Genomic DNA, 15,980 nt, shown 5'->3' with positions numbered 1-15,980 from the left:
ATTTAGGTTTTTGGGATACATATTTATCCCCATGTTTTTGGTGGCACAAAACTACCTCCATACGTCTATTCATTTGTGCTGGTACCTTCAGACGAGTCCCGTGACACTTGTGGGGCTCGTAGAGAAAAACGGAGCAACACCATTGTGTTGGTGAGAGTCAGTGTGGTATTAGTGGAGTAATAGTTTCTAGTCCAAACGGTTCAGACACTACAGACAGAAGTTGACACATCAGTGTTACTTGTGGGGACGGAGATCAAAACAGATCTGGAGAACCATTCAGACGCTACAGACGTTTTTGTGAGAAGACAGATTTTGGGGAATTCTCATGGTCTGACATCTTTCACTGCATATGTGGATGTGTTGGATTGAGAAGCAGCTCATTCAAAAATCTGATATTTCTAATTTAAACTGATGTATTTTGATGGGGATTGTATTTACTGTCACTTAGATTGATGAATGGGTGCGTAAACAGGCTATTAATTTGAGACCACAGTTATTCTCTGTCTGAATCAAAATACAAAGGTTTTTATATGATTGACACATCTCCCACATCCTTTGGTTATGAGGGTTAAAGGACATTATAATGTAGAATTGATATATTGTTCAATTGAGGTACAGTGGTTGGCATGTAATTCACCCTACACTCCTTGTATTTATAACTAGTTCATATAGGATCATAGGATAGAACTGTGTTTCTTAATGGGGACCCAAAAGGTGTGCACGTTTCTGTTATTGCCGTAGCACTAGACACCTGATTCCACTAATCATTGGGAGTGTTCCTCTGCCTAGGAGTTGCTGATGCATGCTAGATCTTACAATGCCTGGATAGGTATTTTAAGTATGAACTAACCACATGTTCTATTAGCAATCTGGTGCTTGACAGCACGGTCGATGACGTGCCACACAACCATTGGTTGATGCATGCAACGTCTGAGCAGGGTTTTGATGATGAGGTAATTAGTGGAATCAGGTGTGTAGCGTTTGGGGCAAAACTAAACCCTTTGGGTCCCCAGCACCAGAATAATGAAATACTGAGATATAATATAAAACACAAACTCACTTAACATAATCCCAAAATGTATTCCTTAACCCAGGAGACTTCAACAAAGGTACAAGCATTTAGGTACACTAATATTGTCGTGCATTTCAATCAGCTCAGAATAAATGCTGTATATAAATAAACATGTAAAAGTTGTTCAAACATCCTCCCTCTTGTTCTGTTCAAGAATCTTGTTTCCCTTTTTTGCTCGTTGGGGAATGTGATGGGGAAATTCTGCCGTGGAACTTTGGTTTTAAGGCGTGTGTAGGAAAGCCCATTTCTCCCTCTCAGAGAATAAGCCTCTACCTGCACCAGGAGTATATATATGGCTCTGGTGAGGAGTAGGACCTCACACAGCCACTGAAGCTCTTTGTCTGAAGACAGCAGCTCATCACATCACAGCACCACAGAAGAAGAGATGGCCCAGATCAGAGCCCCTGTTATTGTGCTGCTCGTGCTCCTGGCTGTGGGGCTGTTTGCTGCCGAGGTTTCTGCAGCTAAACAAGGTCAATATTGGATGTGAAAGTTTTGTCTCAGTCCGTCTGTCTGTCTGCCTGCCTCTTTGTTTTTTGCAAATGGTCTTTTTAATTGCTATACAAGATAAAGTTTCTTGTCTTTTTGCTCAATAGGTTTTCCTAGAGGCTGTTGTACGAGTTACTCCCAGGGTAGGATGGACATTCGTCTCATCCTTGGCTTTTCCATACAGACAGTGAAGACGGGTGCAACATTGATGCTATCATGTGAGTGACTCTGGAAGGCCTAACAGTAGAACTGGGACAAATTGCAAGTAAAATGATTACATTAATTGTAACACATGTATTATTTCTTCAATTTAAGTATATCATTAAGTATAAAATAACTTTACAACAGAAGTAAAACAATTTGATAACTTGATATTATTTGCATTGCTTCATTTGCGATGTGATATTATAGAGATGTAAGCCTATAAAGCACTGATGATTGACTGATGTTGTCTCTTCAACATGTTCCTTCCAGTTTCCACACTGTCAGTGGGAGATTCCCATGTATGGATCCCACTAAGGGCTGGGTTATGAAAGCTGTTCACAAGCTGAGGTAAGAATTCATTCATATTTATTCAGGAAAAATGATTTGGTTCCATGGAATTGAATTATACTGACAGTGTGTGTAGGGTTTATCATAAGGATATTAGGTAAACGATGGTATAAGAAATGGATGACATAACTTTATTTCTTCTCTACAGGGAGAGAGCGGAACGATTGAACAAGAAAAGGTCATAGGAATAGTGTTCATCACAAGGGTACACAGGACGAAGAGTTTGTGTTGCTATCTTCATTGACGGAGGAGAATGCAAACATGCTGGAATCCTGCTATCTCTAAGTTTATCCAACTACTTGAATTTTATCAGACATTTCTCTCTGCTGAAAAGTATAATAAATGAAGAATATAAGCAAAGCGGAGCACCTGGACACAGCCCTGAGACATTGTATATTGGCCACATATGACAAACCCCTGAGGAGCCTTATTGCTATTATAAACATAATTAGAGCAATAAAAATATTATTTATTGTCAAACATAAGTAGAGCAGTCAGCAAAATATTATTTATTGTCATACCGGCTGATAGTAGTCATGATCCATGTTTCCTTTTTCTTTTGTTTTGTCATGACTACACACACCTGATTTCTATTCAGTTCCAATCAGCATTCAGGGGGCTGGAACCGGTTTTGAATATTTTCTAAAGTCTTTTGTTTATTATTTTACATAACCATTTTATTTTATTTGTATATGAAATCATCTGTGTTGGCAGAGTTTAATGGTATAATCTTGTTGTATGAGCATCAGAAATCACATGTTTTAACCCTTTTATTCATAAAGGTCTTGTGTATGATCAGATCATTGATCACATCTGTTATATTTAACAGTTACTGTTACATTTTATATCTATAATAAATCATGTATATTTTACTAAGAATTCTCACTTCTTTTGTGTATTCATCTTGTGTGGTATGAGGGGGGCTCCTGAGTGCCACAGCGGTCTAAGACACTGCATCTCAGTGCTTGTGGCGTCACTACAGACACCCTGGTTTGAATCCAGGCTGTATCACAACCGGCCGTGATTGGGAGTCCAATAGGGCGGCGCACAATTGGCCCAGCGTCGTCCAGGTTTGGCCGGTCGGTGCAGGCCGTCATTGTAAATAAGAATTTGTTCTTAACTGACTTGCCTAGTTAATTAAAGGTTACTTGTTTTGGGACAGCACAATGACAGATACTAACTGATGAAGCAGACAGACAGAGAAAATATTGTATAATTACTGTGGAGGACACTACACCATGAGAGGTCACCAGTGTGTGGATGTAGTAACTGTAGAGGACACTACACCATGAGAGGTCACCAGTGTGTGGATGTAGTAACTGTAGAGGACACTACACCATGAGAGGTCACCAGTGTGTGGATGTAGTAACTGTAGAGGACACTACACCATGAGAGGTCACCAGTGTGTGGATGTAGTAACTGTAGAGGACACTACACCATGAGAGGTCACCAGTGTGTGGATGTAGTAACTGTAGAGGACACTACACCATGAGAGGTCACCAGTGGGTGTATGTAGTAACTGTAGAGGACACTACACCATGAGAGGTCACCAGTGTGTGGATGTAGTAACTGTAGAGGACACTACATCATGAGAGGTCACCAGTGGGTGTATGTAGTAACTGTAGAGGACACTACACCATGAGAGGTCACCAGTGTGTGGATGTAGTAACTGTAGAGGACACTACACCATGAGAGGTCACCAGTGTGTGGATCACTCACAGCGCTTCTTCTAAAAACACTCCTAATCAAAAGCCTTGTGATGCGTACATTGCATTCACTTTGTATCAGTTAAATATCCAACTAAGGGACTACATTTTTAGATTACATTGACACTTACATTGATCTGGCTTTGATGGTTGTATATTAGTTCTACCTGGCCAACTACAGGATGATGGGCACCATCAAAGTACAGTTTCTTCCTGTTTGTGGAGTTGTTTTCTTGTAAATTACTGATCATTGTCTTGATCCTAGGCCAGAGTTGCCAATAAGCATGTTGTTATAAATGCATAAGAAATTCTAAGTTAAATTCAGGTTGATATGTTGTCATGAATAGCTATCTAAAGACTGCAAAAACAAAGATCAGCAAATGACAAAAAGCATTGAGATGTCAATCACTGGTTCATTCTCAAATGTACAACTGTCACCAACAAACATCTCTATTGTCTTGTATCTCTCTTACGGAATCAGTGAAAATCCAGTTCTGGAAATGTTCTCATTCCATTGTTCGTGACCTGTAAATGAGTGAATGTTAAGAGGATGTAGTGAAAGTCCTATGACATCAGAAGGAGGAAGTCAACAGAACATCTTGTTTTGAGGAAGTAATCATACAGGTTCGGTACGTCAACAGTTACAATCACAGCAGTAAAATGCTGACTCAAACATGCAGGGCAATGGAATTCCCTCACTAAATATCTTGCTTGTTTTGTCATGATTAAGAGGTACAAAGGTATTTATGTTTTATTTTGTATTTTTATAGAGGACAGGAGAGCCATGCTTGAGGGAGACGAGAGTGGACACTGGAAAGAAATAGAAAGTAAGAATGATTATCTCGTTTTTACTGACTGCCAAGACTTTTCAAGTGGATATACATTCCTCTGCCATTTTGGGTTCCATGTTGAACCCTCTGTGGAAAGGGTTGTACATGGAACCCAAAGGGGTTCTCCTTGAACCAGGTTCTAAATAACTAATTATTTTAAGGATTTGAACTCATAGTTGAATGAAGTTACCTCGCAAACTCCTCAAACCTGATTCTTAGTACAGGGCTCTGATGTTCCCACTCCTATCTAGTGTAAGTCTCACTCTAGCAACTAGAGGGCAGCAGAACCTGTCAAACTTTAGAAAATCCAACTGTAATTTATTTAACCTTTATTTAACTAGGCAATTCAGTTATTTTCAATGACGGACTACCAAAAGGCAAAAGGCCTCCTGCGGGGACGGTGGCCTGGGATTAAAAAAATAAAATAAATACAATATAAATATTGGACAAATCACACCAACAACAAGAGAAACAACACAACACTACATAAAGAGAGACCTAAGACAACAACATATGTCACACCCTGACCATAGTTTGCTTTGTATGTTTCTATGTTTTGGTTGGTCAGGGTGTGAGCTGAGTGGGCATTCTATGTTACATGTCTAGTTTGTCTATTTCTATGTCTGGCCTGATATGGTTCTCAATCAGAGGCAGGTGTTAGTCATTGTCTCTGATTGGGAACCATATTTAGGTAGCCTGGGTTTCACTGTGTTTGTGGGTGATTGTTCCTGTCTCTGTGTTTGCACCAGATAGGACTGTTTAGGTTTTCACATTTCATTATTTTGGTAGTTTATTCATGTATAGTTTTTCCGTTATTAAAATAACATGAATCATCACAACGCTGCATTTTGGTCCGACTCTCCTTCACCTAAAGGAAACCGTTACAGAATCACCCACCACAACAGGACCAAGCGGCGTGGTAACAGGCAACAGCAGCAGCAGGAGCAGCGTGACAAGAATTTCTGGACTTGGGAGGAAATCCTCGACGGGAGAGGACCCTGGGCTAAACCAGGGGAGTGTAGCCGCCCCAAGGTGCAGCAAGAGAAGGAATGGACATGGGAGGACGAACTGGACGGTGAAGGACCCTGGGCTCAGCCTGGAGAATATCGCCGCCCCAAAGAAGAACTGGAGGCGGCGAAAGCTGAGAGACGCAGGTATGAGGAGGCAGCACGGCGACGCGGATGGAAGCCTGAGAGTCAGCCCCCAAAATTTCTTGGGGGGGGCTCACAGGGAGCATGGCGGCGCTAGGTAGGAGACCTACGCCAACTTCCTGTGGTTACCGGGGGCTAGAGAGACCGGGCAGGCACCGTGTTATGCAGTGGTGCGCACGGTGTCCCCAGTGCGGGTGCATAGCCCGGTGCGGTATATTCCAGCTCCGCGTATTGGCCGGGCTAGATTGAGCGTTGAGCCAAATGCCATGAAGCCGGCTCTACGCATCTGGTCCCCAGTGCGTCTCCTTGGGCCGGCTTACATGGCACCAGCCTTGCGCACGGTGTCCCCGGTTCGCTGCATAGCCCAGTGCGGGCTATTCCACCTTGCCGCACTGGCAGAGCGACCGGGAGTATTCAACCAGGTAAGGTTGGGCAGGCTCGGTGCTCAAGAGCTCCAGTGCGCCTGCACGGTCCGGTCTACTCAGTACCACCTCCACACACCAGCCCTCCGGTGGCAGCTCCCAGCACCAGGATTCCTGTGCGTGTCCTCGGCCCAGTACCACCAGTGCCAGCACCACGCATCAGGCCTACAGTGCGCCTCGCCTCTCCAGCGCTGCCAGAGCTTTCCTCCTCTCCTGCGCTGCTGGAGTCTCCAGCCTGTTTAGCGCTGCCAGAGCCTTCCGCCTCTACAGCGTTGCCGGAGTCTCCTGCCTGTTTAGCGCAGCCAGAGCTGCCAGCCTGCATGGAGCAGCCAGAGCTGCCAGCCTGCATAGAGCTGCCAGCCTGCATGGAGCAGCCAGAGCTGCCAGCCTGCAAGGAGCTGCCAGTCTGCATGGAGCTGCCAGTCTGCAAGAAGCTGACTGGCGGCTCTGGCAGCATGGAGCAGCCAGAGCCGCCAGTCAGCATGGAGCAGCCAGATCCGCCAGTCTGCCAGATCCGCCAGTCAGCCAGACTCTTCCAGATCTGCCAGACTCTTCCAGATCTGCCAGACTCTTCCAGATCTGCCAGTCAGCCAGACTCTTCCAGATCTGCCAGACTCTTCCAGATCTGCCAGTCAACCAGACTCTTCCAGATCCGCCAGTCTGCCAGACTCTTCCAGATCTGCCAGACTCTTCCAGATCCGCCAGTCAGCCAGAATCTTCCAGATCCGCCAGTCAGCCAGGATCTGCCAGAGCCTTCCTCCTCTCCTGTGCTGCCGGAGTCTGAAGAGCCCCTCTGTCCCGAGCTGCCCCTCTGTCCCGAGCTGCCCCTCTGTCCCGAGCTGCCCCTCTGTCCCGAGCTGCCCCTCTGTCCCGTGTTATTAAGTAGGGTTGCCGTGGCTAGGAGGTCACGGAAGCGGACAAGGTGGGGGACTAAGACTACGGTGAAGTGGGGGCCACGTCCAGCACCAGAGCCGCCATCGCGGACAGATGCCCACCCAGGGTGTACTGTCACACCCTGACCATAGTTTGCTTTGTATGTTTCTATGTTTTGGTTGGTCAGGGTGTGATCTGAGTGGGCATTCTATGTTGGATGTCTTGTTTGTCTATTTCTATGTCTGGCCTGATATGGTTCTCAATCAGAGGCAGGTGTTAGTCATTGTCTCTGATTGGGAACCATATTTAGGTAGCCTGGGTTTCACTGTGTTTGTGGGTGATTGTTCCTGTCTCTGTGTTTGCACCAGATAGGACTGTTTAGGTTTTCACATTTCATTATTTTGGTAGTTTATTCATGTATAGTTTTTCCGTTATTAAAATAACATGAATCATCACAACGCTGCATTTTGGTCCGACTCTCTTTCACCTAAGGAAAACCGTTACAACATAGCAAGGCAGCAACACATGACAACACAGCATGGTAGCAACACAACATGGCAGCAGCACAAAGGTCAAGAAGGTAGAGACAACAAAACATCACACAAAGCAGCCACAACTGTCAGTAAGAGTGTCCATGATTGAGACTTTGAATGAAGAGATTGAGAAATCAGTCCAGTTTGAGTGTCTGTTGCAGCTCGTTCCAGTCGCTAGCTGCAGCGAACTGAAAAGAGGAGCGACCCAGGGATGTGTGTGCTTTGGGGACATTTAACAGAATGTGACTGGCAGAACGGGTGTTGTATGTGGAGGATGAGGGCTGCAGTAGATATCTCAGATAGGGGGAGTGAGGGTTTAATAAGCATCAACCAGTGGGTCTTGCGACGTGTATATAGAGATGACTAGTTTACAGATGAGTATAGAATGCAATGATGTGTCCTATAAGGAGCATTGGTGGCAAATCTGATGGCCAAATGGTTAAGAACGTCTAGCCGCTCGAGAGCACCCTTACCTGCCCATCTATAAATGATGTCTCCGTAATCTAGCATGGGTAGGATGGTCATCTGAATCAGGGTTATTTTGGCAGCTGGAGTGAAAGATGAGGGATTACCATACAGGAAACCAAGTCTAGATTTAACCTTAGCCTGCAGCGTTGATATGTGCTGAGAGAAGGACAGTGCACAGTCTAGCCATACTCCCAAGTACTTGTATGATGTGACTACCTCCAGCTCTAAACCCTCAGAGGTAGTAATAACACCTGTGGGAAGAAGGGCATTCCCCTTACCAAACCAGATCTTTGTTTTGGAGGTGTTCAGAACAAGGTTAAGGGTAGAGAAAGCTTGTTGGACACTAAGAAAGCTTTGTTGTAGAGCATTTAGCACAAAATCCGGGGAGGGGCCAGCTGAGTATAAGACTGTATCATCTGCATATAAATGGATGAGAGAGCTTCCTACTGCATGAGCTATGTTGTTGATGTAAATTGAGAATTAAATGGAGGAATCCTGACTTAATGAAGTGGTGATTATAGAGCTCAGCCATGTGCTTCTTGTCAGTAACAGCCACATTATCAATATTAAGGGACATGGGCAGCTGGGAGGAGGAGGGTTTATTCTCCTGGTCTTGAACCATTTTCCAGAACTTTTTGGGGTTAGACCCACAGAGAGAGTACTGCTCCTTAAAGTAACTACCTTTGGCCTTCCGGATAGCCTGAGTGCACTTATTTCTCATTTGCCAGAATGATAGCCAGTGAGCTTGAGTATGCGTATGCCGAGCCTTTCACCACTCTGCCTATGTCATCATAGTTGTCATACGTCTTGTAAGAAAAGTTCTTGCTCATCCTCAGTGCAACACCCTGTGGTGAAATTAAAGTTCTTTACTGGTTCTGTGGTGCTATTGTGGTTTGTTTGATATCTAACTCATCACATGTTTTTTTTATAAATACCACCACCCCAAATGTGCTCTTTCACAGCTTCATAGGACATAAACAGGGGCAGTTCCATGGTTTGACTCAATATACTTTATCACTATGGCGCTAGAGGAGGCTGGTGAGAGGGGCTTTAGGAGGACAGGCTCATTGTAATGGCTGGAATGGAATCAATGGAAAAGAGTCAAACACGTTGTTTCCATGTGTTTGATGTGTTTGGGACCATTTCATCAATTCCATTTTGGCCATTAGAATGAGCTCGTCCTCCTATAGCTCCTTCCATCAGCCTCATCTGGGTGGTGCACAATGCACTGTGTTTCCTCCTAGACCAACTGATACATCTGATAACTGTACATACAGTATGATCTATGATATGATCTGTGGTGGTTTCACTGATGTGGGTACATGGTTACACATACACACATAACCACAGCAAAGGTGTTAAAACCCCTAAAAGTCTCTGTCCTACATCTAGGACATATAAGAGAACTCAGGAAATATTTAGGTTTTTTGGGATACATATTTATCCCCATGTTTTTGGTGGCACAAAACTACCTCCACGTCTATTCATTTGTGTTGGTACCTTCAGACGAGTCCCGTGACACTTGTGGGGGTCGTAGAGAAAAACGGAGAACACCATCGTGTTGGTGACAGTCAGTGTGGTATTAGTGGAGTATTAGTTTCTAGTCCAAACGGTTCAGACACTACAGACAGAAGTTGACACATCAGTGTTACTTGTGGGGGACATAGATCAAAACAGAGATCTGGAGAACCATTCAGACGCTACAGACGTTTTTGTGAGAAGACAGATTTTGGGGAATTCTCATGGTCTGACATCTTTCACTGCATATGTGGATGTGGTGGATTGAGAAGCAGCTCATTCAAAAATCTGATATCTCTAATTTAAACTGACGTATTTTGATGGGGATTGTATTTACTGTCACTTAGATTGATGAATGGGTGCGTAAACAGGCTATTAATTTGAGACCACAGTTATTCTCTGTCTGAATCAAAATACAAAGGTTTTTATATGATTGGCAGTGTTCCTCTGGCTAGGCGTTGCTGATGCATGCTAGATCTTACAATGCCTGGATAGGTATTTTACGTATCAGCTAACCACATGTTCTATTAGCAATCTGGTGCTCGACAGCACGGTCGATGACGTGCCACACAACCATTGGTTGATGCATGCAACGTCTGAGCAGGGTTTTGATGATGAGGTAATTAGTGGAATCAGGTGTGTAGCGTTTGGGGCAAAACTAAACCCTTTGGGTCCCCAGCACCAGAATAATAAAATACTGAGATATAATATAAAACACAAACTCACTTAACATAATCCAAAAATGTATTCCTTAACCCAGGAGACTTCAACAAAGGTACAATAATTTAGGTACACTAATATTGTCGTGCATTTCAATCAGCTCAGAATAAATGCTGTATATAAATAAACATGTAAAAGTTGTTCAAACATCCTCCCTCTTGTTCTGTTCAAGAATCTTGTTTCCCTTTTTGCTCATTGGGGAATGTGATGGGGAAATTCTGCCGTGGAACTTTGGTTTTAAGGCGTGTGTAGGAAAGCCCATTTCTCCCTCTCAGAGAATAAGCCTCTACCTGCACCAGGAGTATATATATGGCTCTGGTGAGGAGTAGGACCTCACACAGCCACTGAAGCTCTTTGTCTGAAGACAGCAGCTCATCACATCACAGCACCACAGAAGAAGAGATGGCCCAGATCAGAGCCCCTGTTATTGTGCTGCTCGTGCTCCTGGCTGTGGGGCTGTTTGCTGCCGAGGTTTCTGCAGCTAAACAAGGTCATTATTGGATGTGAAAGTTTTGTCTCAGTCCGTCTGTCTGTCTGCCTGCCTCTTTGTTTTTTGCAAATGGTGTTTTTAATTGCTATACAAGATAAAGTTTCTTGTCTTTTTGCTCAATAGGTTTTCCTAGAGGCTGTTGTACGAGTTACTCCCAGGGTAGGATGGACATTCGTCTCATCCTTGGCTTTTCCATACAGACAGTGAAAGACGGGTGCAACATTGATGCTATCATGTGAGTGACTCTGGAAGGCCTAACAGTAGAACTGGGACAAATTGCAAGTAAAATGATTACATTAATTGTAACACATGTAGTATTTCTTCAATTTAAGTATATCATTAAGTATAAAATAACTTTACAACAGAAGTAAAACAATTTGATAACTTGATATTATTTGCATTGCTTCATTTGCGATGTGATATTATAGAGATGTAAGCCTATAAAGCACTGATGATTGACTGATGTTGTCTCTTCAACATGTTCTCTTCCAGTTTCCACACTGGCAGTGGGAGATTCCCATGTATGGATCCCACCAAGGGCTGGGTTTTGAAAGCTGTTCACAAGCTGAGGTAAGAATTCATTCATATTTATTCAGGAAAAATGATTTGGTTCCATGGAATTGAATTATACTGACAGTGTGTGTAGGGTTTATCATAAGGATATTAGGTAAAACGATGGTATAAGAAATGGATGACATAACTTTATTTCTTCTCTACAGAGAGAGAGCGGAACGATTAAACAAGAAAAGGTCATAGGAATAGTGTTCATCACAAGGGTACACAGGACGAAGAGTTTGTGTTGCTATCTTCATTGACGGAGGAGAATGCAAACATGCTGGAATCCTGCTATCTCTAAGTTTATCCAACTACCTGAATTTTATCAGACATTTCTCTCTGCTGAAAAGTATAATAAATGAAGGATATAAGCAACGCGGAGCACCTGGACACAGCCCTGAGACATTGTATATTGGCCACATATGACAAACCCCTGAGGAGCCTTATTGCTATTATAAACTGGTTACAAACATAAGTAGAGCAGTAAAAATATTATTTATTGTCATACCGATAGTATATGGTCTGACATACTACAGCTGTCAGCCAATCAGCATTCAGGGCTGGAACCTCTGTTTATTATTTTACATAACCTATTTGTATATGAAATCATCTGTGTTGGCAGAGTTTAATGGTATAATCTTGTTGTATGAGCATCAGAAATCACATGTTTTAACCCTTTTATTCATAAAGGTCTTGTGTATGATCAGATCATTGATCACATCTGTTATATTTAACAGTTACTGTTACATTTTATATCTATAATAAATCATGTATATTTTACTAAGAATTCTCACTTCTTTTGTGTATTCATCTTGTGTGGTATGAGGGGGGCTCCTGAGTGCCACAGCGGTCTAAGACACTGCATCTCAGTGCTTGTGGCGTCACTACAGACACCCTGGTTTGAATCCAGGCTGTATCACAACCGGCCGTGATTGGGAGTCCAATAGGGCGGCGCACAATTGGCCCAGCGTCGTCCAGGTTTGGCCGGTCGGTGCAGGCCGTCATTGTAAATAAGAATTTGTTCTTAACTGACTTGCCTAGTTAATTAAAGGTTACTTGTTTTGGGACAGCACAATGACAGATACTAACTGATGAAGCAGACAGACAGAGAAAATATTGTATAATTACTGTGGAGGACACTACACCATGAGAGGTCACCAGTGTGTGGATGTAGTAACTGTAGAGGACACTACACCATGAGAGGTCACCAGTGTGTGGATGTAGTAACTGTAGAGGACACTACACCATGAGAGGTCACCAGTGTGTGGATGGTAATGTAGTACACCATGAGAGGTCACCAGTGGACTGATGTAGTAACTGTAGAGGACACTACACCATGAGAGGTCACCAGTGGACTGATGTAGTAATGTAGGTACACCATGAGAGGTCACCAGTGTGTGGATGTAGTAACTGTAGAGGACACTACACCATGAGAGGTCACCAGTGTGTGGATGTAGTAACTGTAGAGGACACTACACCATGAGAGGTCACCAGTGGGTGTATGTAGTAACTGTAGAGGACACTACACCATGAGAGGTCACCAGTGTGTGGATGTAGTAACTGTAGAGGACACTACATCATGAGAGGTCACCAGTGGGTGTATGTAGTAACTGTAGAGGACACTACACCATGAGAGGTCACCAGTGTGTGGATGTAGTAACTGTAGAGGACACTACACCATGAGAGGTCACCAGTGTGTGGATGTAGTAACTGTAGAGGACACTACACCATGAGAGGTCACCAGTGTGTGGATCACTCACAGCGCTTCTTCTAAAAACACTCCTAATCAAAAGCCTTGTGATGCGTACATTGCATTCACTTTGTATCAGTTAAATATCCAACTAAGGGACTACATTTTTAGATTACATTGACACTTACATTGATCTGGCTTTGATGGTTGTAATTATTCGCCTACCTCCTCATGCCTTTTGCACACAATGTATATAGACTCCCCCTTTTTTTCTACTGTGTTATTGACTTGTTAATTGTTTACTCCATGTGTAACTCTGTGTTGTCTGTTCACACTGCTATGCTTTATCTTGTCCAGGTCGCAGTTGCAAATGAGAACTTGTTCTCAACTAGCCTACCTGGTTAAATAATGGTGAAATAAAAATAAAAATAAATAAAATTAGTTCTACCTGGCCAACTACAGGATGATGGGCACCATCAAAGTACAGTTTCTTCCTGTTTGTGGAGTTGTTTTCTTGTAAATTACTGATCATTGTCTTGATCCTAGGCCAGAGTTGCCAATAAGCATGTTGTTATAAATGCATAAGAAATTCTAAGTTAAATTCAGGTTGATATGTTGTCATGAATAGCTATCTAAAGACTGCAAAAACAAAGATCAGCAAATGACAAAAAGCATTGAGATGTCAATCACTGGTTCATTCTCAAATGTACAACTGTCACCAACAAACATCTCTATTGTCTTGTATCTCTCTTACGGAATCAGTGAAAATCCAGTTCTGGAAATGTTCTCATTCCATTGTTCGTGACCTGTAAATGAGTGAATGTTAAGAGGATGTAGTGAAAGTCCTATGACATCAGAAGGAGGAAGTCAACAGAACATCTTGTTTTGAGGAAGTAATCATACAGGTTCGGTACGTCAACAGTTACAATCACAGCAGTAAAATGCTGACTCAAACATGCAGGGCAATGGAATTCCCTCACTAAATATCTTGTTTGTTTTGTCATGATTAAGAGGTACAAAGGTATTTATGTTTTATTTTGTATTTTTATAGAGGACAGGAGAGCCATGCTTGAGGGAGATGAGAGTGGACACTGGAAAGAAATAGACAGTAAGAATGATTATCTCGTTTTTACTGACTGCCAAGACTTTTCAAGTGGATATACATTCCTCTGCCATTTTGATTTATCACCACATTAAGTATTGAAATAACACCAGACTACCGCAGGACTGTGCTGGCATTTCTGTAATACATTACATCAACACTAGATGGTAGTCTAGTACCATTGCGTTAGCCTTGACAGGTTGGATTCGGTACTACCCCTAAGCAGTGCTTGACTTGGACTGAAATAGGTGCCCATACTCATTTTGGGTCCCAGTACTGTTTATATTTAGGTGCAGGAACTCAATACTACAGGAACACAATACTACAGGAACTCAATACTACAGGAACACAATACTACAGGAACACAATACTACAGGAACTCAATACTACAGGAACTCAATACTACAGGAACACAATACTACAGGAACTCAATACTACAGGAACACAATACTACAGGAACTCAATACTACAGGAACACAGCACTACAGGAACACAATACTACAGGAACACAATACTACAGGAACTCAATACTACAGGAACACAATACTACAGGAACTCCATACTACAGGAACACAATACTACAGGAACTCAATACTACAGGAACTCCATACTACAGGAACACAATACTACAGGAACTCAATACTACAGGAACTCCATACTACAGGAACACAATACTACAGGAACTTAATACTGCAGGACACAATGCTTTTGAGGAGGTAGGTGGTGCAGGAACTGAAACAGTAGAAGATTTGAGGTGCCGGTACTCGGTTCTGGTGAGCTCCTATCAAGCACTGCCCCTCAGGCATTTTTTGTACCAAGTACCAATTTTACAAAATGGACCGTATTATATTCATGCCCTGGTCTCCTCCTAGCAGTCCCCAATGTTAGAAAATATGTGGACAGTTCTGGACGAAGGATCAGTCTGGTAAATATGGAGCTGCTCAAACCTTTGGCTCCAAATCACTTACTCCATCTTCAACTACGTTCACATCTTGATGCCTGGCTGGTGCCTAATTCAGTGACAGCCAAGGAGTTTGGACAATATTCCAACCTTTTCAAACTAGATCCTTTCGTATTTGGCTGTAAATAACAGTAAAGAATTGGAGAGGGGCCTAACTACACTAGCCCCCATGTATTTAGAGAGGGACCAGCTCAACAGTGGACAATCACATGAAGCTATTCATCGCATATAAATATGAGAATAGAGCCTTCTTTGAAGTTCTAACCCTGGCAATTTGACTGGTAAACTCATGGGTACACTCACAATGGCCACCTAGTATTGTGATTAAATCATTTTCTCTCAGCTGATGCTGGATTGTCATGGTATTGTAAAATGTTCATTCAAATTATTCAACAAGGGAAATAGCTAACATATTCCATTTGTTTTGTGTTAGCCGCGTTAGTGAACAGTCTGTGAAGGTAGTGTGCGGCGAACGTAAGTGTCTGTTTTGGGTCTAAAATGCCGCAAAAATGAATCAAGTGGCCATGTAGACTTTAGTAAGAATTGCTAGGTCATTTTCAGTTTGAATTCTGTTGCTAAAACGCCACAGTAATCCTGACAAAAAGTAGCTGTTTGATGTTTCACCATAACACTTTGGAATGTTCATTCAAATCCTTCAACTGAAGTTGTTACTCCGGTAACATGTTCCATGCAAACAGAAACCTTGTTGAACTCGACTCTGATGTGTCTCATGCAATGGAATGTCTTTTTTGGAATGTCAGTTGAGTTAACAAATCATAGCACAGATTGAAGGGTACCATTCCTGCTTTTATTCTAGGTCGAAAATATACAGGCTAAGACAGAGTTGT

The 15,980-nt window shown here is 42.8% G+C and overlaps 1 protein-coding gene and 1 pseudogene across 1 annotated transcript; both read left to right on the top strand.

Moving 5' to 3' along the window:
• The first annotated feature begins 1,334 nt into the window (after positions 1 to 1,334).
• LOC112261148 lies at positions 1,335 to 2,551 on the top strand (annotated as a pseudogene).
• Positions 2,552 to 10,631: 8,080 nt separating this feature from the next.
• Positions 10,632 to 12,183, top strand: LOC121847501 (C-C motif chemokine 20-like). Its single transcript, XM_042329013.1, has 4 exons — positions 10,632 to 10,824; positions 10,948 to 11,059; positions 11,317 to 11,394; positions 11,544 to 12,183. The coding sequence occupies exons 1-4, from the start codon at positions 10,737 to 10,739 to the stop codon at positions 11,578 to 11,580; spliced, it is 315 nt and encodes a 104-aa protein (XP_042184947.1). The 5' UTR covers positions 10,632 to 10,736; the 3' UTR covers positions 11,581 to 12,183.
• Positions 12,184 to 15,980: the final 3,797 nt, after the last annotated feature.

The sequence above is a fragment of the Oncorhynchus tshawytscha genome, linkage group LG10 (assembly GCF_018296145.1).
Source record: "Oncorhynchus tshawytscha isolate Ot180627B linkage group LG10, Otsh_v2.0, whole genome shotgun sequence".
NCBI classification, from domain to species: Eukaryota; Metazoa; Chordata; class Actinopteri; order Salmoniformes; family Salmonidae; genus Oncorhynchus; species Oncorhynchus tshawytscha.
This window is presented reverse-complemented; position numbering and strand designations above follow the sequence as displayed.

Excerpts from the sequence above, each read along its gene's own strand:
- LOC121847501 (XM_042329013.1), top strand. The coding sequence starts at position 10,737 with ATGGCCCAGATCAGAGCCCCTGTTATTGTGCTGCTCGTGCTCCTGGCT. Across the intron at positions 10,825-10,947 it reads GGTTTCTGCAGCTAAACAAG|GTTTTCCTAGAGGCTGTTGT; the intron begins GTCATTATTGGA and ends TTTGCTCAATAG. Across the intron at positions 11,395-11,543 it reads AAAGCTGTTCACAAGCTGAG|AGAGAGAGCGGAACGATTAA; the intron begins GTAAGAATTCAT and ends TCTTCTCTACAG.